The 24,792-nt window shown below is 41.0% G+C and overlaps 1 protein-coding gene across 1 annotated transcript; it reads right to left on the reverse strand.

The window, feature by feature from the left end:
* Nucleotides 1-3,413: 3,413 nt before the first annotated feature.
* cUnh5orf22 (chromosome Un C5orf22 homolog) lies at nucleotides 3,414-23,743 on the reverse strand. Its single transcript, XM_080033580.1, has 10 exons — nucleotides 23,547-23,743; nucleotides 22,628-22,773; nucleotides 22,041-22,190; nucleotides 21,538-21,671; nucleotides 18,824-19,128; nucleotides 15,869-15,931; nucleotides 11,702-11,823; nucleotides 6,530-6,596; nucleotides 6,154-6,293; nucleotides 3,414-3,959 (listed from the first exon to the last, which is right to left on the reverse strand). The coding sequence occupies exons 1-10, from the start codon at nucleotides 23,613-23,615 to the stop codon at nucleotides 3,803-3,805; spliced, it is 1,353 nt and encodes a 450-aa protein (XP_079889706.1). The 5' UTR covers nucleotides 23,616-23,743; the 3' UTR covers nucleotides 3,414-3,802.
* Between the last annotated feature and the right edge of the window lie 1,049 nt (nucleotides 23,744-24,792).

The following is a 24,792-nucleotide window of genomic DNA, read 5'->3' on the forward strand; positions in this document are numbered from 1 at the left end:
AAAAGAAGAAAAAATGCTCACTTTAGAGATTTGTGGTTATTTGAGGTTTGAGTTTTTTTTAAGGAAGATATGTGACGCATTTGAGGCGTGATGGCGTAGGCCTACTCTACAGAAACATTATGTAAATACCAGGGACATTTGACTGATTTCTGCCACTAAACATTTGATGAAATTTACATTTCACACAAAAATAATCCCTCTCAATGATCACTTCTGCCCCACTTGAATATGTGGTGGTGTGTTTATCTGCACAGTCCTCCTCTCTCTGGCTGTATTTTACATAGTAACATTAGTATTGTTTTGTAAACAGAAGACTCAGGTCTAAGCTCCGCCCATAGCCGGACCCCTCGCGGACCTCCCACGACCAAAACATCTGGATTTTGGCCAGATGGAAAAGCCAGAGTGAAAGTTTTATGTCATTTTTAAAACAAATCAGTGTCCATGAGTCTTTACAGGAACAGATTTTGGGAAGGGGATCTTCATTGGATAACTAAAAACAGGTGATAACTAACAAGCCGAAATATACATTTCCGTCTTGTTTTTAAGAACAAAACAGGCAATCACTAATCAGAAAATGAACATTTGAACAAAACCTTCCATAATAACCTCCAGAATAGTACTGAGATAGCCTACTATTAATGATAAAAGATGAATTGACCGGAGTTCCTAAAAAGTTAAGATTTCTGATGAGAGTATTTGAAAAACAACTAATGTTGATGTTGTAGGTTGGAGCCTGACCAATATAATGGACAAGAAAAAAGATATTTCTTGTTATGGCGGTGTAATAATAAATTGCTGAAACGCCCTTAAATATGACCTATTTAGTATCTAGCCTATTGTTTCTAAAGTGAAAAAATAAAACAAGAAAATGGTCCCAAATTAAAGCAGATTTGAATAGCTTATCACTTTATTATTCATAAAGGGCAGTGGCAGAAAAAGAGAGGGTTTCCAATGGTTTAGTAGTACAAGGGCAGAATACATGAGATACAGATTTAATGTATGCTAGTAGGCTGGTCCTCCTCTTCATCATTAATGGACTAAACTTAATGTGCTGCCATTCACATGTACACTAGGACACAAAATACACACATTTCACTCTACCAACGGAGGCAGTTCTGTTCGGATATCAAAGTAATGTAACTTCTACTGTGGCCCACTATTTCAAACAGTTGTTATCAAGAGAGTCAAGTTCTTTTCTACTTTTCAAATAGAAATATTTAAAATAATTTATTTGATTTGCAAGAAATGCAAGGTATTTATTTTCTACTGTTTTAGATCATTTGCCTCCCTTTCCCTTTTCTTTTAGCTGTGACACATCTCTGTGGCGTGTTAGCTAACAGTGGGCCCTTTATCATTTCATCCATCCATTTACTTTGGAAAAGCTCCTCCCAAAACAGAACCATTTGAAAATGACAAAGCACAAGGAAACACGTTTAATGAAGTCTTTGCTCCCGTTTGTCCTCAAACACACCTTTGGCATTTCAGCACTGACATTTCTTCAGTCAGTTATTGGCTGCTATGTACACTGATACCCATATACAGGACATAAGCACTGAACTGCTATCTGTCATAGCCTACATGTGTTTTGGACATTGTACTCATTGGTCCTTGAAACCTTGATCACAATCCTCAGAGAACACACACACACACACACACATAACATAGTTTCCTTTACCAACTTAGAACCCAACACAAATAAGGCCCAACCTTTTTCAGACCATAGCAATAAGAGCTTCTTTGTTGGACCGACAGTTGTAATGAGTGGGACTGTGTTTTATCTCTGTTTGGTCTGTGAGCCAATATATTGTTCTGGCTATAGTAACTAATGTGTGGATCAAATGACATGGTGGGGTGATTCAGGCCTATCCTCTTTTAAATTCATTTTATAACCAGCCCTCAAAATGAATCGAATGTTTGACATTTGAATGACATAGTATGTGTGTGTAGTTTTCTCTGTGGTGAAACTACTCATTTATTTATTTGTTTGTTTCAGGACAATGCACATTAATGAACATGTACAGCAGTACACGTAAAAATACCAGATTGTAGCCCGGGGGATCATTTCCATCTGTAGTCCATTAGGCAGGTTGATGTTACAATAAAAATGACAAAGATATACAATAGAAACATTTGCTATATACAAATATGGAGAAACAGAAATAAATAAAGGTAAAACAGGATAATTCATTAGTAGGATTAGTAGGTTAAACAAATACACAATTAATACACAACTAATAAGGTACAGCATACATGTAGAGGTGGTTGCACCTTTGCTTAGCTCTTAGCCACACCTTTACTTGGCCAGAGTGGGACGTTCCCTTATAGCTGGGGTTAGTGTGTTCCATAATGCACTAACTTTAATAGATAGTGCATTATGGCATTAATATTGTCTTTTATTTTCTGGTAAATCCTCTCTATCTCCTGCAGTGATACTCTGTGCTTCAACCTTCAAGTTGTGGTCTAACGTATTAAAGCCAGCTGAGGAATGGGGAATACAGCCTGAGACATTTCACCCATCTGTTGTCAGTTTAGAGCAGGAGAAAGGCACACTCTGCTTTACACTGCTAGAGAACCAGTGGGGAAAAACCTTATGTTTTGGATGTATACCTTTAAATTATTCAAATACTAGCTAGCAGGATACATTTTTGCTGGCTTGAGTCTGTATGTGGGATTTCTTGGCTATAAGAAAAAAAAGAGTCACCAGAACAGTATGTCTGGCCACCAGACTACACTATACTGTAAAGGAGAAGTAAGTGATATGGTCCTTTTAGCTAACTTCCTGACAGTGACTAGCAGTTAGCAGTCCCCTCCCTCGTCCCTACGTCACCACCACATGAACACACAGCCGTCTTCGTCAGATAGTGCCGCGATGGAGAGCAGCGAGTCATCGTTCACGGGCACAGAGACCCGCCTCTTTATAGCGCTCTGTCTCCTGATTGGATAAAACGAGCGGGATTCTCAAAATTTTTCTGGCAATTATTGCAAAGCTGAATGACTGGGAGACCTGTGTTATGAACTGTGCATACTGTTTAGGTGATAGCTGTATGAATATAGAGATTTAATACGTATATTAACACAAATATATCACTTTCTTCTCCTTTAAGCTGAATTCTCACAGTTATATGGTTTCTTTTACAGGATCTTCATTTTTGTGAAAATGTACTGTGGTAAAAGAAAATAAGTACAGGTCTTAAAGTAGCTAACATTAAATCAACTCTATCAAAAGTACATGTCAGGTATTAACATGGACTCAGGTATCACAAGTACACATTTAAAAAAAAACACAGATTTTTTTTTTTTTTCAATTACTTTATTTTAGTTTAAACTATTGGTGTTTGTCCCTCCCTCACTGACTCCCTCCCTCACCTCTAATTCACTCCTGTCCCCTCCCTCTCTTACACCCCATTTAGTATTCAAATGTTTGACTTGTACTGCACAGTGTCCTATATAAATGTAGTGGAGTAAAAATAATGTATATTTTTTTAATAACGAAGTGAAGTAAAAGTTGAAATAAATATAAAAACTCAAGTAAAGTATAGATACAGGCCTATAAATATACTTAAGTACAGTAATGAAGTACACATGTATTTCCACTTCCACTTTAACAGTGTGTGTGTTTGTGTAGATATCGCTCAAGGATTCAAGTCCTCTTGTCAACTTCTTCTTAAAAAAAAGTTTTTTTTTTAACCAGAAATAGGAGTCCACACTTGGTCGATGTAGAATGATAGTCCTCTGTTGGCAGTGTATGCGTGTATAGGTGTGTGTGAATGTGTGTGTGTGTGTGTGTGTGTGTGCGTGCGTGTTAGGAGGCCTGATGCGTGCCGTCCTGAGTGTGTGTGCAGTTGTCCTCATAGTCTTTGTGTAGGTCCAGTGTTCCATAGAGGTTGTGCAGTACAGCCAGCACTCTGCTCTGGACCGAGTCCACCTGCTCTACTGGGCAGTACTCATCTAGACTGGACCTGGGGACACACAGTCACACACACATTTAATTTATACTACACCTTCCACAAGATAGGCCTGAATTCAAGTCTCCCAGCGTTCGTACCGCTAGTAAAACCCAAGTCCTGTTCAAGCACTTCCATGATACAAGCAGTGTTGGGAATAACGCCGTTTAAAATAACGGCGTTAGGTAACTAGGTTTTTTCAGTAACGGCGTAATCTAACTAATTACTTTTTCCGTCGTTACAACGCCGTTATCGTTACTGAACGTTAAATGCGGTGCGTTACTATGAATTGATTGAATACACTGTGTAATCCGAACGCACCCCTGGCTCCATACTACACAAACTGCTAGTGAGGAGACCGGTGTGTTTTAAGTTGTGTTTTATTCAGTGTGGATTAGGGGTGTGAACGTTTACAAAAATGCCTAACCGTGTACGCGACAAATTTTTTTTCGTGTACACGGTTAACCGTGACGTCATTGTCCTCGTGCCCCCGCCGTCTTGTAGGCGCGCGCACACACACACACACGCGTTCGTTCGCCTGTAAACACACAATTGACATGAACTACGCTCGTTTACACACCTCTTATAATAGGTCCATGGTACACACACACACACGTTCGCCGTCATAATCGCGCTTCATTCATTTCCTGATTAATATAGCCTATCGCTTTCTACATGTCCACGTTAAATGCATGTTGAACAGGTGTTATAAAGTTCGGGCTACTTACGAGCGTAGTTCACGTCAACCGGGTAACTTTAATCTTTAGGTTATCTTTCATCACTCTTCCGTGGCTGTGAGTCGAGTCCCAGCACGGCGACTCCCCCGTGTGTGTGTGTGCGCCGATACACACACTCACTCACACACACTCGCCGAGGGACAGACAGATTCTCGGCAGACTAGCTTTTATCCTCCCCAATTAGTTTATTAGTGATGTAAAATCAATAAACGCGTGTCTCCAGAACATATTTAAAAGCTTTGAAATTTGAAGAAAAAAAAAAAAAAACGGTTTTCGTTTATTGATTTTTCCTAAACGGTTATGATTTACTAAACGGTTACACGTGTACACGTGCACACCCCTAGTGTGGATGACATTATAACTGTCAGTTAGCGCCGTCACGTCAGTCAGCCGGAGCGCCTGTTTAGTGAAGTTTCTTTTTCTTTCTCTCTCTGTTGTGTGAGCGTGCACGTTGCCGCAGTAACCACCTATCAATCCACGGTTGAAACGTGCTCTCCCTGAGTTTGTTTGCATCGCCCTTGAGAGTAAGTGCATGGAGTTTCCCGATCTCTATAAATTATAATTTATGCACGTTATTAAACAGCCGCGATTCGCCGGTTGCAACAGCTGTTTAGCGTGTCATCACCAGCCGAATATTGCTATTGTTCTTTTCCTGGGATCTGTATGCTGCTGTGCATGTTAAAGAAGGAAATAAACATAGGATAAATCCTTACTCCTCCTCTCATCGTCTCATGCTTCATAGTCTGACGTTTTTGGCCTTAAGTGGTGTTTTAGCCGACACCCCTGAAGTGAATCCAGTGATAGCAGATCAGCACGGTACATTCAGCAGTTTCCTCTATTTCTTTTGTTGAGAACAAAATACTTGAAGTGCAGGATAAACCTTTTGCTGTCTGTTGATGTGCAATAAATATTGAAGGTTATGTAGCCTACAAGTAGGCCTACCTGTCTGTTCTACTCATTTCAACTGACTTGTGAAAACTGCTCAGAAAAATCCAAATTTGTTGACATAGCCTATAGCAATTTTTTTTTTTTTTTACAGTAGGCTAACGCAAATAGTTACTTTCCCTGGTAACTAGTTACTTCTATTATAAAGTAATTCAGTTACTAACTCAGTTACTTTTTGGAACAAGTAGTGAGTAACTATAAGTAATTACTTTTTTAAAGTAACGTTCCCAACACTGGATACAAGTGACCTTTTTGGATTCTGAAGATTCATATATAATAAACGGGTAACACTTTAAAATATGGTACATTAATGAACTATTACGTAATGCTAAGTAAATGCTTCAACTAAGCAATAACCGTTAATAACTGCCCAGTTAATGCCTATTAAGAATAAAGTAAGCAGTAACAATGTGTGTGTGTGTGTGTGCGTGCGTGTATGTGTGTGTGTGTGTGTGTGAGTGTGTGTGTGAGTGTGAGTGTGTGTGTGAGTGTGAGTGTGAGTGTGTGTGTGAGAGAGAGAGAGAGACCTGGACATAGTAACCAGTGTGGGTTTGGGCACAGCCTTGAGAAAGAGCTGTACTGCTGAGATGAGTCTGTCTATCTCCTGGTCTGTACTGATGTGGTGAGGCAGCTCAGTAGAGTCACAGGTTAGCCCTGCCTGGTGCACCTGAGACAGGGGGAGAGGGCGAGAGAGGGTTGGGCAAAGGAGAGAAAAAAAGAGAGAGAGAGAGAGAGAGAGAGGGTGTTATTTAAAAGAGAAATGATTTGACACATGTATTGGTAAGAAATATCCTTATGTATGGTTGAATTAAGAGAAAGACCCATGGGATAACCTAATGTAACTTTAAGTCATGGTTGTACGCAGTGGGGCGTAGAGTTAAAGGACATGATTAACATTCTTACCATTTCGTAGTCAGGGGACACATTTCTCGACTTTAAACTGGAAACCAGTTGGCCTAATGAAGCCATGCTGAAAACACATGGAAGGACATATCAAACAGTAGCTTTGAGCATCATTTTAAACATACATTACACCTGCAGCCCGTCATTGGGCAGTGCTGGTGCTAAAGCTTCATGATTGATACGTTAGAAGAAATGTCAATGTACATCTGACAGTAAAATACTGAGTGCTTATTACATGGGGAGTGAATCACTACGCCATGTCATCCACCCACACACATGGTCCAGCAGTACAGGTGTATGCAGAGGACACCACTGTGTGTGTGTGTGTGTGTGTAAGGACCACCCCTCCTCTGTGTGTGTGTGTGTTTGGATGAGTAGTACTCTGTACTGACATGATACCTCCAGCATGCAATGGAGCTGGACGTTCTGACTTACTACATCCCCTTTACACAGATATAAGAGGAAATGCACACACACACACACACACACACACACACACACACACACACACACACACACACACACACACACACACACACACACACACACACACACACACACACACACACACACACACACACACACACACACACACACACACACACACACACACACACACACACACACACACACACACACACACACACACACACACACACACACACACACACACACGTCCTCTGCATTGGGCAGTATTGAGCTATTAGTCGCTTACTAATCATTGTACATTGTGGGAGTGGGAGCAGGCATGAACCGTTTGTATTGTATTGTGAATAGCATACATTTCACACCCAGAATGAGACACTACCTTACAAAAAGGAGGGGTAAGTAGAGAGCACTGTATAGTAGATAGGGAGTGACTTGTGACAGTCATGGTATCGGACATGTTAGCTAACTGGTGTAGCCAGTTATTATAGATTATATACTATTTATGGTGTAGCCTCCTTACGGCCAGACACTGCAGGCAAAACAGTATGTTCAAGAACTAGTCAGAGAGTTTTCACTGTTATTCTTCTATAACATGTCTTTTATCATATAATCTAGGTCCTCAGAGACTTTCCCTGAGGACACACCGTTTTGGACGTCATGAGAAGATAACAAGTGTCATATATTTGACATAATAATGATGAAATTAAATCTAAGGGGATAATTGTGATCCAGACATTCTATTCTTAATCCCTAATAACATCTACAATTTTAAATATTTTTAGTTTCAAACATAACAGCAGCTACATATGGAAGACGGCCTTTTGTCCCGGTTCTCAAGAATCACTGATATAATGAAAATGGCTAAAAAACAGTCAACCTATTACGTACTGTGTGTACGCATATTGAATGAGATATTGCCTCATTTGCATATTTTATTAAATGTTTTAGACTAAGTGTAATACAAAAAGTATTTCTCATAATATTAAGATTAATGCCTGTTGTGGTAATTTTCAGGACTTTCGTCCCAGGTAGAGATTTTCTCACACATCCCACGTTGTTCACTGGGGTCATATTAGTCTATCAGTTGAGATATTCTTCGCCAAATGAAGTGCATACAAATCGTATCCAGGACCTCTACTAAAACCCTTGAACGCATAGTCACCAAACAACTCCAATCCCATCTCCACGCCAATAACCTCTTTGAATCCCTCCAATCTGGCTTCCGCCCCCTCCACAGCACAGAAACCGCTCTCCTTAAAGTCTTCAATGACCTCCTCACCTCTGCCGACGCTGGTTCCCTCAACTTCCTCATCCTCCTTGACCTGAGTGCATCCTTCGATACTGTTAACCACACCATCCTGCTCACCAGACTCAGCAACCTCGGTATCGAAGGTACTGCACTCAGCTAGCTTCACTCATACCTCTCCGACAGATCTCACTTGATCTCCCTCAACAACCACACATCTGCCACAGTCACCGTCACTCAAGGCGTTCCCCAAGGTTCTGTACTCGGCCCCCTCCTCTTCATCATTTACCTCCTCCCCCTTGGTCAGTTACTTCGCCATTTCTCAATGGACTTCCACTGTTATGCTGAAGACACCCAAATTTACCTCAGTACCAAATCACCCCACAACCCCCCCCATCTCCCACATTGAATCATGCCCATCTTCACTAACACTCTGGATGAAAAATAACTTCCTCAAACTCAACAGCAACAAAACTGAACTCCTCCTAATTGGCTCCAAATCCACCCTCAGCAAACTCACAACCCCCCCCCCCCCACACTCACTATTGATGGCACCACGGTCTCCCCCTCCCCCCAGGCCCGCAATCTTGGCGTAGTTTTTGATCCCACCCTCTCACTTGAACCCCACATCCGCCACACCGTCAAAACCTCCTTCTATCACCTCCGTAATATTGCAAAGATTAGATCCTCCCTCACACCCCACGCTGCTGAAAGACTAATCCGTGCCTTCATCTCCTCCCGCCTTGACTATTGCAATTCACTCCTCGCCGGCATCAGCGGACTCCAACGTGTCCAGAATGCAGCTGCCCGTCTCCTCACTCACACCAACTCGTGGAACCACATCACCCCAGTCCTCAAAAAGCTCCACTGGCTCCCCAATTCATTCCGGATCAATTACAAACTCCTGGTCCTCACCTACAAAGCCCTCCACCATCTGCCCCCCCCATATCTCACTGACCTTCTCTCCCCCTATCAACCCCCTCGGGCCCTCAGATCCTCCTCAGCCAGTCTCCTCTTCACCCACACATCTAAACTCAGCATGGTAAATATGGTAAATGGACTTGTATAGCGCTATATCTCCGTTTATCACAGACCCAAAGCGCTTTACATTTTTTTGTACACATTCACCCAGTCACACCGATAGCAGCAGCTACCACGCAGGGTAGGCTTAGCACTAGGGTGCTAAGCTAACTAAGCTAACTATCGGGAGCAATTCGGGGTTCAGTGTCTTTCCCAGGGACACTTCGACATGTGGCGGGGAGACGGGGGATCGAACCTCCGACCCTGCACACCAGAGGCGAACTCCCTACCCACTTCGCCACTGCAGCCTTGGCGACAGAGCTTTCTCCAGGGCAGCTCCCAGGCTCTGGAACAGCCTCCCCCAACATATCCGTGACTGAGTCCCTCACCATCTTCCAGTCCAAACTCAAGACCCATCTCTTCTCCTCCGCCTACCCCTAGTTCACCCACCAACCCAACTCTACATGTTATTTTTGTTTGTTTATTGTTTTGTTTTTGTAAAGCGCTCTGAGTGAGAGAAGAGCGCTATATAAATAAAATGTATTATTATTATTATTATTATTAAAGGGTTTATATGTAGGCTATGCATATTTAATGAGATATTGCCTCATTTGCATATTTTATTTTATTTTTTATACAAAGTTTAATACAAAAAGTATTTCTCTTAATATGAAGATTAGGGTTGCAAAATTCCGGGAATTTTCAAAGTTGGAAACTTCCCATGGGAATTAACGGGAATTTATGGGAATTAACGGGAATTAACAGGAATAAACGGGAATTTACTAAATTTGAAGCAACCCAAATGCACCTAATCCTTCTAACTATGTTATTTCAGTCCTAGCAAACGTATGAACATTTAATTTCAAATCAGATTTTTTTTAAAGCTTATTGAGACACCCAACTTGATATCTTGATCGGGCGGCAGTGGTGAAGTGGGTAGGGAGGTCGCCTCTGGAGTGCAGGGTCGGAGGTTCGATCCCCCGTCTCCCCGCCACATGTCCAAGTGTCCCTGAGCAAGACACTGAACCCCAAATTGCTCCCGATGGTTCAGAGAGCGCCTTGCATGGCAGCTACTGCCATCGGTGTATGAGTGTGTGTATGAATGGGTGAACGTGGTAAGATATGTAAGGCGCTTTGGGGCTGAGAAAATCGGCTAGAAGGCGCTATATAAGTCAAGTCCATTTACCATTTACCATATATATTGCTTTTTACTAGACCAGGTTTACAGAGGCTTAAACAGTGATTTTAAATATAGTTGGGGAAAATATATTTTAGCATAATCTTGACAAAAACAACCAGAATTCATGCAAGTACACCTAGCAAGTTGCACATAGCACACATCCTACTGCAGGGATACTGAGGCCACGCCCCCTACATGCACTGTGCATTCCTCCATCACATGGGGGACAATTTACTTAATTTATTGAATGGGTGGGGTCAGAAAGATGTTATATTTAACACAACATTCATATTTTTGTTGTTCAGTGAAATTATTGATTGTTCATAAAATAATCAAAACTTAATAAAGTTCTACTTACAAATAAATCTGTTCAAATGTAATGTTTTTTTTATTGTATTATTTTGCATGTCTGTCTGCCTATGACCAAACATAGTGTTTAAATGTTTATATTTATGTTTGGATATGAAAAAAAAAAATAATAATTTAAATAACGGCCATATAGTTAATTCCTATAATTCCCTTATTTTGAATATTCCCAAAATTCCCGAGCGAAAATTCCCGTGGAAAGTTTCCGGAAACTTTCCACCCCTTTGCAACCCTAATGAAGATTAATCTGGTAGAAATGTATAAGGATATCTATAAAGGAAAAAACGTAGTGTGATACTAGTGTCACCTATTGTGGTCATTTTCAGGACTTTCGCCCCGGATAGAGATTTTGTCACACATCCCACGTTGTTCACTGGGGTCATATTAGTCTATAACAGTTGAGATATTCTCCGCTAAATGAAGCGCATACAAAACTTTCCCAGGACCTCCACTAATATAGTATAGGCCTAAATTAAAGGTCCAAAATTTAGATTTATGTGTTTATTTAATTAAACCTTGTCTGTTTGCGTCTGTATATTTCTCTTATATAACCATCTCTAACGTCCATATCATCATTAGTTTCTTTTCAATACTCTGAACCAAAAATCTCAACTTCTAAAGCACTTACATTAGGATGCTGTTTTCAACACTAAAAATCTCGGCCGGATGTAGTAGACATCCAGGTATTTCTAACCATAATAAATCTGATCACAAGATTCGGGACATAGTAAATATTTTTTTTGTAACCATACTAAATAGTAAATAGTATGGGGATTGGATCACAACCATTGTGAACCACAGAACACAACAACTGTGTTCAGAGGTTGGGTACTATCCTCCAATGCTAAGTGAACTGAAAAAAGAAATGAGTGGAGTGCCCTTTGAAAGTAGCGCCCAGGTGAATGGTAGGGCTGCAGCATGTTTGGTTTACCCAGGGTTAGTGGCCCAGCGTGTGACTGTCTCCTCCCCATCGTCCTCCAACAGATCAGCAAAGGCCAGCTCCAGGTCTTCTAACTGACGGACACGGTGCTCCACACACTCATCCAGCTCTGCCTGGACACAGGGACACACACACAGGATGGTAGCTAGTGGGAAGAACTGGAAGGAACCCAACATGCCAAGACCCCTGAGGGTTTGCTGGCTTTCCTTTCAATGTGCATATACAGTCATATGAAAAAGTTTGGGAACCCCTCTCAGCCGGCATTATAATTGACTCTGCTTTCACAAAAAAAATATAAAAGTGGTATATCTTTAATTTACCAGGAACAGCTAAGTACTGGGATGTTTTCCAAACAAAGATTTTTTGAAAAGCAGTATTTGGTTGTATGAAATAAATTAAATGTGAAAAACTGGCTGTGCAAAAATGTGGGTACCCTTGTGGTTTTGTTGATTTTAATGCCTGTAACAGCATGTAAAACTGATGACTTTAAACACAAAATTGGTTGGATTATGTTGTTAAGCCTTGAACCTCATAGAAATGTATGTTTAATCATGAGAAAAGGTATTTTAGGTGCCTAAATGCAAGTTGCACTTCTCTTTGACTCTCTGCTGAAGTGAGACAGAATGGGATCATCAAAGCTGCTCCCAAAAGATATGAAAAACAAAGATTATTCATTGTCATGGTTTAGGGGAATGCTACAAGAAGCTTTCCCAAAGGTTTAAATTTTCAATTTCGACTATAGGGAACGTTGTCAGGAAATGGAAGGACACAGGCACAGTGGCAGTTAAACCCAGGCATGGCAGACCAAGAAAAAAACAGGAGCGGCATAGGTGGAGGATTGTGAGAATGGTTGCACACAACCCACAGATCACCTCCAAAGACCTGCAAGAACATCTGGCTGCAGATTGTGTATCTGTACATCGTTCAACAATTCAGCGCAATTTGCACCAAAACATCTGCTTTTTATAAAGACCAAATAACTTAATTTTTGTCTCATCAGTCCAGTGTTAATTTCGTAGACTAAGACTATGACGAAAAATATTCGTCTACGAACCTTTTTCACTGACGTAAACTAAATAAAAACTAAATAAAAAGGCAGATGTGATGACGAAGACTGAGACTAATTTAACTGACACTATAGTCTACGAATAGGAACTAGACGAAACTGTTAGGGCGGGACGAATGGAGAAGAGATCCAATCAGAACTACTCTTTTTGTGGGACAAGTTGGGAAGAAATCCAATCAGTGCAAAGCAGCGAATTCAACCCTGTGTCGGTGAAAATCGACGGGAGACCGCGCAGGTGTGAGCGGGTGGAGTGAGCCGCTGTGCTGAAAAACTCTGCGGTATGATGGACAAAAATGATAGTCAGGGATATCCTGCCCGTTAACGATGTCTAGGGGAACGGCTAAGTTCCGCGATCTGTTTGTAGTAGGCTCTGTCTCGAGTTTGAATACACAGAGCCATGTGAAACTGCCGCCTCCGTCCGTTAGTTTCTGTTTTTAAGTTACAATCAACTCCGACGCATGGACAGCGTTCAATTAAAACCTCTAATTGTATTATCTAAAAGGCTTTGATGCAAAAGAAGTCCGAACACACACAGCGGCAGTGTTGCTTAAAGGAAGGCGCAGTTGCTCAAATTTATCAGCACCTCAACTGCGCGCTGCTGCTGCTGCCCAGGGGCGGCCTTAACGATCTCGGGGCCCGTTTCAAGACCTAGTGTGGGGCCCCCCACTTTTTAAAAATATTTTCTTTATTTTCTTTTTTTTTATAAATAATGCTTGTGCATGCTCCCCGCAAAAAGAAAAAAGATTGTGGAATCCAGTTGGTTCATAGACAGATCATGAGATAATGGGCCCCCGGGCACAGGCTCTTAAAGCCCTCCCTCCCCCCTATCCAGTCAGGTACACTGATTTTATGTGAGATTATTACTAATGAAATAGAATACATGTTTTGTATTACAACCATTAAATATGTGTCTGTATTGCATATTCAAACCTTAATACCATTCAATGAAGAAAAACACTTGGTCGACGAAGTCCGCTGTAGATTTAGTCAAACTAAAATCTGCTTATATTTAGTAGACTAGACTAGACTAAGACTAAAATATTTTAGATGACTAGAATAGGACTAAGACTAAATGGTGTGATATTCAAAAGACTAAGACTAAGACTAAATCAGAATTTGCTGCCAAAATTAACACTGCATCAGTCCAAAGCATTTTCTTCCAATATGAATCTGGCTTGTCTAAATGAGCTTTTGCATACTCCATGCAACTGTATCTGTGGCGTGGGCGCAGAAAGGGCTTCCTTCTCATCACCTGGCCATACAGATGTTTTGGTGCAAATTGCACTGATTTGTTAGCCTGGCATTCCCAGACCTGCCACTAGGCGCTGGCAAATTAAATTTGCTGCGCGTGTTGGTCTGGAGACGCTCCGTTGAAGCTTATCAAGACTACCAGAAATCTGGTATAACGTTTCAATTGGTTCTATCTAATATGGGCGCGCCAGAGCCCTTTATATGGTGCTCTGGGGAGGACGTAACCGGATGACGACAGTGACGTGCATGCGACGTCGAAGCTGTGATAGTAAACATCAAAGATGGCTGCGGATATGTTGTGTGAGTTTGAGACTGCTTTGGCCTCGACCCTTAACGAATTGGAAGACGGGACTCATAGCTTTCACTAGCAAGTAAGTGGAATGTTCTGTTTTGCCGACCGACAACGGCAAACGTTTAATTGAACAGTTTAACAGCTGTTCGCTAAACGAACGGAGCTTACGTCACTTGTGCATCGCTCTGATTGGTTGTAGTGCTATCCAACTGCGTGCAGTGGCATTTGAAATGCACGAGTAGGAGCCGCCCCTAGAGTTGGAAATTACTATTGATCGTCGCCAGACCCTCTATCGTTCAAGATATCAGGGTCAGGATTTCCAGGCTACTGATTTGTTGAACCATGTACAGATACACAATCTGCAGCCAGATGTTCTTGCAGGTCTTTGGAGGTGATCTTTGGGTTGTGTGCAACCATTCTCACAATCCGCCGCATATGCCGCTCTTGTACTTTTCTTGGTCTGCTAGACCTGGGTTTAACTGCAACTGTGCCTGTGTCCTTCCATTCCCTGAAAACATTCCTTACAGTAGAAATTGACAATTGAAACCTTTGGGAAAGCTTCTTGTAGCCTTCCCCTAAACCATGATAATGAATAATCTTTGTTTTTAAGATCTTTTGGGAGCAGTTTTGATGATCCCATTCTGTCTCACTTCAGCAGAGAGTCAAAGAGAAGTGCAACGTGCATTTAGGCACCTAAAATACATTTTCTCATGATTAAACAGACATTTCTATGAGGTTCAAGGCTTAACAACATAATCCAACCAACTTTGTGTTTAAATTCATCAGTTTTACATGCTGTTACAGGCATTAAAATCAACAAAACCACAAGGGTACCCATATTTTTGCACAGCCAGTTTTTCACATTTTATTTTATTTCATACAACCAAATACTGCTTTTCAAAAAATCTTTGTTTGGAAAACATCCCAGTACTTAGCTGTTCCTGGTAAATTAAAGACATACCACTTTTATATTTTTTTTGTGAAAGCAGAGTCAATTATAATGCCGGCTGAGAGGGGTTCCCAAACTTTTTCATATGATTGTATATATATATATATTTTTTTGTGCTAAATACATAAATCAAATCAATTTGAATCAAGTCAAACACACGTTAATTATCAAAAACAAAACAAACTTGAATTCTTCTGTGGATTCCTTTGTATTGTGATGACGACACTACTCCTTAAGTAACTCAGTTACCTCATGCTTTACCAAAACACAACTTTGGAAATATTTACAGTTTAAACATGATCACGTGTTGTTGTAACTGTAAATGACAGTCTACCTCTCTCCACCACATGACTGCTATAATGAGGGCAACACTTACTGTATGATCACCGTCTGTGTATATGTTACACATTAACATACAGTCAACACAAATACAGCATTTTCTGCATACGTGTTAAATGATCTGGGCTCTTTGTATGTGTTAGTTAGAGGGTTGTAGTGTAATTTAAGCGCTTTGAGTGCGAGAAAAGCACTATGCAAATTGAATATATTATTATTATTAATGTGTGGTTAAAAAGCATTTCTAAGATCAAAGGTTCTGACCTGATCAGCATCAGGGCCTGGTCCTCTGAAGTTGTAGAGTTCTTTAAGGATGGAGTACTCCTCCTGTAACAATGAATAGAAGATATACAAAGCTTTCTTAATAAGCTGTTACAAAAGCCTGATTGAAAATAAATGTTCAGAAATATTATAATTCTGTCTGACAGGACTGTGTGGGCGTGGCCATATCAAACCGTCTCCATGGCAACAGTCATTGTTTTCAGAGAATGTTTGGTCGGAGAGCTGCCGTGATTGGTTCAAAATACCTATCGTGTCATAAGAACCAGAGCATAGCCAGCCTCATCTTAACCCAAATGTCTGTCAAGTTTATCAAACTTAAATGACTACATCTTTCATTTGGCTTTCTAAAACATGCCTAACTCTTTTCAGATGCTTTACTGTCATGCAACTCACTCCCCAAAGGACATAGTTAGAAGGATTTTGTTGACTTGGGTTTACAGGGGCTCTAACTGTATTTAAACCAGAGGGATATCTTTAGACAGTGCTGCTTGAAAGTATGTGAACCCCTTGAGCATTTTGGAATTTTATTTAGTTTAACCGTTATTAATTAATTTTTACCAATAACAGCATTTCTTGTATTAAACAACAGATGTCTGTTTATCAATACCACAGTTTTCTTTTCCGGAAATCAATGTTAAAACAAATAAAACAAATGATTTGCCAACTGTTGTATGCACAAAAGTTTGTGAACCCTGAGCTGCATTGCTTAAATCGAGCAGGTAAACACAATCAGGTGGGCCAAATTAAGTGATGAAATAGACCAATGTAATGAGAGATCTTTAGGGAAGAAATTGGGTGGCACTAGATACAACAGAGATCAAACCATGTCAGTTTAGGCTCACCAAAGTGAACCTATTTAATGATTTAATAATGGTTATACTCAATACAATTCCGAACGGATCAAGGGGTTCACATACTTTCAAGCAGGACTGTATATGGACAGAGTTATATGGGAATTGTCCAGCTCGCTATACTTCAGGCTGTATCTGGTCTGTTCTTTATAGCTAAATGGGATACACAGGTGAACGACTGGGTGCAATGTTGAGTAGAAATGTGAAATATGGTCATACTAGGTTTAGGCTCATTTAACTTATTGCATCTTTCTCTTTGAGGATACCAGCCCTGTATTCCTTCATGTTAGTGGCAGCGACCGCTTTAGTTTGTACTTGAAAGCAGGAGGGTTTTTTCCCCTAGATTTTTTTTTAGGCCCGGTGGTAAGAGCTGATAAAGAGTATGCGCGCCTCGTGCGTACCAAATTTCTAGAAGAAATTGACCAAAACGAACCCCATTTGGGATGAGCCTCTTTTGACAGCCCGTTAAAAATGAGGGCATAGGGTTATACTTTCACATTCATCAGTACATTTGTACATGTGGTGTTTCTCACAGGATTTAGATCAGGATAGATGCTACTGGGTGAGAATGGACCTTCTAGGGGGGTCTGGGGGCATCCCCCTGCAGAAGAAACCTTATCCTTTTAACGTTAAATACATCAATCTGGTGCACTTTGAGAGGTGAAATCTGTTTAATTCTGTGCTCTGTAAACAACTGTCATATGTCCTGCCTTGCTGCCTATAACTATTTTCTGTAATAATTTGGAGACACAAGCCATGTAAACTATTGAAGAAAAACACGTGGATTTCAATAAAAAAAAAACAATAAACACTAAGATCTAATATAGACAGGTCCTGTCTAGTACTCATTTCTGGAATAATCTGAATCACCTCACCTTGAAGCTAGCCTATTGAAAAACATTTTTTATTTATTTTTTATGCAAATAGCCTTGATGAAAATAAATGAATTAACATAGGCTACACATCATGATTAGCCTATCAACATGTGTGCTACATAAGGCAACTTCCCTATTCCGACCATTATATTTCATCTAGCCTATTTCTCAATTTAAAACATAAAAATAAAGTAGGCCTAGCATTGAAAATACAAAGAAATAAAGCTTGTAGGCCTACTATGGCCTGCTGTTTTCAAGATAACTTAACAGTTAAAACAATAAATTAATTAATATGTCCCCTGAAAATAAATGAATGCTTTTCTGAGAAGAATGCCAAAGGTAGTAGCAGTGAGGCACTTCTGTAAACTTACTGAAACGTGTGCTTGCCGTTTTTTCTGCGCTGTCTCTGCTGTTGATACAGATTGGTTGTGTTGCCATGGCGATGTAACAATTTTAACTTTCTAAGTTTTGCTCAGCACTTTTTCATGTTCAACGTCCCTGTTACCGAGTAACACGAGGCGTAGACCGACAGTGCCGCGCAGACGCTCGCAAATGATTATTACGGAATCAATTAATTTTTTATTTTTTTTTGTAAGTCAGGCTGCTGTTGGCCTGGCGGGCCAGCCAGGCCTGTATAATGGTAGGGGAAACACTGTGATGTATTTCCTGTTGAGTCAGACTGTATCATTCCAAACTCTAGTCTAATGAGAGTGTCCTGTTATTCAGGAAGTTAAAAACACCTCCATGTTAGGGAGTGCTTCAAATAAAGGATAAAAATCAGGTGTAAATAAGTTGTCTATAAAAATCTATTAAATACATGATTAAGGTTTAAAAGCGATCCCATCTAGTTTACAGACCTACTTCACCGGTGGGAATATGAAGGTATATTGAACTCTGAGATCCTATTTAGTAAAAATTTGCAAACATTTTAGAAATCGGTTCATCCTTGCCTGAGAAATAGCAGAAAGAGTGTTTTATGGTCTCACTGTCCAACCCTACATTTTACTAGTGTGACATCAAAATAGGAAAACATTTAGGGTTAGGATTAACAGGACAGCTGGGCCAAGGGAAGACTGAGGGAAGAAAAACCTCATTCATTATATTATAATAGAGATTTTATAATGATAGAACGCCGGTTCCGTATGGGTGAAGTATTCCTTTAAGCAGCGGTTACAGAACCATGGCATGAGGGTGTATCAGCGGGGACATACCTGTGTGTATAACTCCTTAAAGGGATTCTTACACGTGAAGAAATCCAAATCAATGTCCAAGATGTACGGCTCCGTCTCACTCAGGAACGGAGATATTCTCTTCACAACATAACTGGTGGAGCCTTCAGCGTCCTCCTCCTGCTGCTGCTGTAGGCCTGTGTCTCTGCTGCCCCCTGGTGGCTTCAGTGTGTCAGTACACTGAGGGGGGACCACCGGCTCAGAGCAGCTGGCCTCCCCAGACACGGTGCACTCTGCTCGGGCTCTCTTGGCAAACGATCCCCCCTGGTTCTCATCGGATTGATTTTCTGAAATGTCAAGACAGAAGCAGCATTCAAACAGTATGAAATGGAAATCCAACTATTTTAAATCAATAAACACTTGTACATAGTCAATATTAGAAGAATTGACATCGTAAATGAATAGTTTAAAAAAATGTATTATCGGTTCTTCGACCATGTAGCAGCGCTGAAGTGACCTTCATGACACCTTTTTGACTTTTTTGCTTAACAAAATGTGGTAGTGTGTAATGCCTGGTGCATGTTTATAATAAATGCCTTGTGTGTGTGTGTGTGTGTGTGTGTGTGTGTGTGTGTGTGTGTCCATGTCCAGCAGCAGCACCAATGCCTATGTTTGAAGATAGTAGCCTGTACCTGTATAGTATCTCTATTATAAGAATGCAGCTGAAAATACCTTACAAGTAAATGACATGCGTTTTTTTCCCCTCGTTTGGAACGTAGATTGTGATGTGTTCAAGTGCCGTCAGTAAAAATTTGTATTTGGCGGAGGTTAGTGATTAGTTCAATGTAATCACATAAAATGTAGAAATACAAAGCCTAATACCGGGCAAGGTAATACCTTATACCAGGGTATAATTTGGGGAAGGTAAAAAGGTATTACAAAATGGATACAGCCCTACCCCATAAGTATTCATGCCATTAATGCAGACTGAGTTACTGCTGCCCCCTGCTTTAACCACAGTTTATTTATTATTATTTATTTTTTAAGATAATTTTTTGGCATTTTCAAGCTTTATTAGACAGTACAGAGATGAAATGGGGAGACAGACAGAGAGAGAGAGAGGGGGGATGACCTGCAGTAAAGATCCACAGGTCGAATTTAAACCCGCGACCACTGCAACGAAGGCCTCAGCCAATATGGTACGCGCTCTATCCACTACGCCACCGGAGCGCCCACCACAGTTTATTTTAAGCCTGACATTAGAGTCTTCTGAGGGCAGTGCACAGTGCTGCTAGGGAGGATCGCTCCAGAGAAAAAAGTGACAAACAACTCTTTCTAGTGTTGATATGAGCATGCATACTTTGTAGTTAGAACTGTTGCACAAAAGAGGGTGTCAAGATAATACAAAAAGAAAGCCTTTGCAAATGTTTTATGGGAGGTAGGAAATGGGTTGAGCATGTTTTTCTGTCTTTTTTGAATTCTAAAATGGAGGGGCAATTATTTTGTATACTCTAGTGCAATTCCCAGCAGAAACCTGGTAATTTTTTCCCCTTTCACACAGGGGGCCTGGAGTTCTGAATCACAGAAATCAACTCTTTTCAGTCCTTTTGTTGATCAGGGCACATAGCTATTTTACAGCACTGAGAGGTGGGAGAAAAATCAACTCGAGTGCTGGCAGGATAATGGTTAACAGGGACTGTGTATTCAGACAACAACACACTAAAATGTCAAACCTCAAAAGAACTCTGACAACAGACACACCTGATGGAGCTGAACACAAAGCAACTCTTCCAACCTTCAGGAAAGCTTTTTAATAAGCTGCCCATGGATAACAGTCTAACCGTACTAGCATAGTGTTTTTCTTCTGAAGAAAAATTGGGCAATGCAAAATTATGGTGAGGATTTTTTTCATTGTTCACTGACTAAACTATTTGTGCACTAGGACACAAACTACACACATTTCACTCTACCAACAGAGGCATTTCTGTTCGGATATCAAAGCAATGTAACTTCTACTGTGGCCCACTATTTCAAATATTTGTTAAGTTATTTTCTACTTTTCAAATAGAAATATTTAAAATGTTTATTTGATATTCAAGAAATGCAAGGTATTTATTTTCTACTGCTTAAGAGAACTTGATTTTTTATTTCAAGCGATGCTTTGATTTCAGTTGGAAATATTCAATGAATAACCAGAAATAGTTCATCCGTGCATTTCCTTAACTTTTCTTAAAAGCTCAAAGTCAAGATATGCACTATTTCATTAGATACATTATCAACATAGGTGAAATGTTCAATGCATGGTGATTTTGTTTAGAGGTGACATGGTCCAGCCCTACCCCCTCTAGCCCGTGTCTTATGCCTCGTTTCCACCTGGCTGCAGCAGCTACGTGACATCGTAGCAGTGGGACACAGTGAAGCGCACTGATTCATTTAATAGCGAGAAAAAACACCACACAATAAACAGTGCTGCGCTCACATTTTTAGCCCAAACACAAGACTCTCTTCACTCTTGCCGGGGTGACTACACACAGCGGAAATGATTCTTTCGACCAATCAACGGACGGCAGTGTATAGCTCCACCTTTTCGGCACCCTTTCAGTCGGCTGGTACCCCAACGGAGGAGTATTGAAAATAGGAGCGGCTTAGAGCGGTTAGGCTCGCTTATATCCCTACCCAACCCAACTTTTGGCAAATGGAAAGCCAAAATAATCTGTACTCGGTAGAAACGAGGCAATAGTGGCTGAAGCACAGACCTGTGAGTGAGCCGTGGCCTGGTTGCAATGGGTCCACTCTGACCACATTCAGTCTGAGGGCTTTACAGTTCTCCAGCTGGTCCTCACTCACATACAGGCCGTCACTCAGGAAGTAGTTGTCTGTACTGCTCACCCTGTGTACACACACACACACACACACACACACACACACACACACACACACACACACACACACACACACACACACACACACACACACACACACACACACACACACACACACACACACACACACACACACACACACACACACACACACACACACACACACACACACACACACACACACACACACACACACACACACACACACACAGCGATGAAACGGATAGAAAAAAGCAAGAGGCAAGTTCAAGGAGCAAGGTTATGATGATAAAAATTAAATAAAACACACAACATATTACTAGACCGACTTGCAAACTGGGTGGGACTTTCTAGCACTTTACTAAACTGGTTTGGGGTGGAGTGAGTGTATATCCTACCTGATAGTGGTGGTGGATGGGTCTCGTCCTACACCCATCCTGTGCTCTCCCTCTCTGATCTGCTGGGCCCAGTATGGATGAAGCCACGCCACACAGGACACATGGCCCGCATACACCATGGGCATGATCCAGTTCTCTATGCTCAACTCACTGGATAGATGGAAGAAAAATGGAATCAAATGGCACTAACATGTTACACCTAGATGTAGCACTTACATGTGGTACTTTGCAGTTTGGTGTATGAGAAGCTAATGTACTTGAGTGAGTTGGCTGTGTTTGTACCTTCATGGTTGAATGAAACTGTGATGTGTTCAAGTGCTGTCAGTAAAAAATATTATTTGGCTGAGGTAGCGTCATAGTGATAAGTTCAATGTAATCTTTTAAAATGTAGCAAGAGGAAGCCTAATACCAAAAGGTAATAGCGTATACCGGGGTATAATTTGGGGAAGGTTTATAAAGGTGTTAAAAAAAAATTGATACGGCCCTACCCTAGCTGGGACAAATAGCATCCACAGATTGATGATGGGACTGTCCCAGCCTTCCCAGCCAGACTTTGGATGAGTCTCTCTGGGTTGAATCACACTGACCTGAGCAGTTTGTCCTTGTCAAAGACAGTGTCAGCGGACATGTTGACGGGGATGAGCAGGTCAGGGTGGGAGTCCAGGTGAACCATGGCAATGTTCTTCACTGGGAGGTGTCTGGAGGCAATGGCACGGTAAATGTGACTCACCACCTAGTACGCAGACACACAGACAGACAGACACACACACACACACAGAGACACACACACACACAGAGACACACACACACACACACACACACAGAGACACACACACACACACACAGACACACACACACACACACACACACACACACACACACACACACACACACACACACACACACACACACACACACACACACACACACACACACACACACACACACACACACACACACACACACACAGCGGATCGTAAGGAGTAGGTTCTAGCTTCTTGCTTAATATTTGTATTCAGGGAACCAAGCTGATAGAATGTGTTTGGCCAAATAACCATGTCCACCATGACCCCCAGATGTATCATCATTAAAAAAAATCTTTGAGGTTTTTGGACGTTCAACATTTAATATCCCACCCTGAGGCAGGCAAGGAGACTATGGTACTACCGGTACTGACACTGGGTCTCTGAACTATCTGTCAGAGAAGAAGGAGCATGTAACCGAAGTGTTTCGCTGGTAACGGGCTATGTTTAGAGCAGTGACTGAACAGCTAGCTGCGAGGCTGCTGATTGGCTGAGAAGTCAGTGATGGCGGGGTTTGGTGACAACAACCATATCTATGACGACAACTCTGAAGAGTGACACAAAGTCCATCCATTACGGTGACAAAACATACCACACAACAGCAGGTAGGCTACACTTCACAGGCGAATGCAGAATCTGTGGAATTTTTATTCCGTACGTAAGGAGGTTTGACGGTTAGTAATACACAGTTCGCCATGCTTACGTCGTGGTGGTCCTCCACTATAAACACCGGCAGCTCCTTGTACAGCCTCTTCAGCGGCACACTACTCATTGTAACAGATGTTTTCCTCGGTCCGTGAAGGTGACGTTATTGTTAAAGTCAACGTGGTCTTATTATCTCGTTCTCGTACCTGCCCGTAGCACACATTTGGATGTTTTTGGTTAGAATAAATCGTTCAACTAACGGAACCAGCTGAGGACCATTCATTCAATGAATCAGACCCACCGGATATGGCACCAAGCGTTGTTATTATGTCCGGATAGAAACAAGGGCCAAGTTTAAAAACGGTAGTTCCAAGTTTTATATGGTGCAAATACGGTAAGAAATGGAATAACTAAATAAAATCGCGGGTACATAACATTATTGAATTAGTAAAACGTTTATTAAACTTTGAAGCTCGTGAAGCATTATGGGGGACGTTGTTTCATTTTAGAGACGTACAGCCAGTAAATGGTTCTATCCCACTCTGTCTGATAAAAAAATATATCAATTAATATACTATGATACAAACTGAAAATGAAGCATAATTAAAATGAAATGCGTGGTTTCAACACATTTTTTTTTCATAGGCAAATTGAAATATGAAAGAAAGTGTCCTTAAACACGTAGGCCTACACACGGGCACACTGGGCAAAAAGGTGCAGCAAATATTTGGTGAATATTATAATTACTTTCATCAGGCGGACACAAGCCCAAATCAATCTAACCCTGTGTTCCAATACCCTACTATTTAGTAGGGCCGAAAAAAAGATTTAGGATGTCCCAATACATGCACGTCAATTGTAGTATGCTGAAAATACATAAATGTCCTACTAACTCCAATAGCATGTTGGAGTATTCGTCTTTATTCTTGACATTTCTTGACATAATAAAAACAAATCTTCCTTTCGATTTTTTTCTCTCCTGTGGCCCTACAACTCTTCAGTACTTTAGTATGTAGTAATAAGAAAGAGTATGTGATTTGGAACGCAGGGCAAATGACCATGCTGTGTCTGCTCAATGTGCAGAGAGGAGACAGTTAACATGTCAGCCTAACATCTTTATAAGCTTCCACTGCCCCCTAGTGATAGGGTGAGTCAGTTATTATTATTACTGTAATCAAACCACAGCTGACACAAACTCAACTACCAGCGTAGAATGCTATAAGGGGAAAACATGTAATCCAATTCAGCCCTGCAAAAAAAACTTAAAGGTTGTGACCTTCAAAAATCAATATGAACAACAATGA

This window comes from Ammodytes marinus, assembly GCF_949987685.1.
Source record: "Ammodytes marinus genome assembly, chromosome: 9".
Lineage (NCBI taxonomy): Eukaryota > Metazoa > Chordata > Actinopteri > Uranoscopiformes > Ammodytidae > Ammodytes > Ammodytes marinus.

Coding starts and splice junctions, on each gene's coding strand:
- cUnh5orf22 (XM_080033580.1), bottom strand. CDS start 23,615: ATGAGTAGTGTGCCGCTGAAGAGGCTGTACAAGGAGCTGCCGGTGTTT. Junction 22,191..22,627: donor GACAAGGACAAACTGCTCAG/GTCAGTGTGATT, acceptor CCATCTATCCAG/TGAGTTGAGCATAGAGAACT. Junction 19,129..21,537: donor AGGCCACGGCTCACTCACAG/GTCTGTGCTTCA, acceptor TTGACATTTCAG/AAAATCAATCCGATGAGAAC.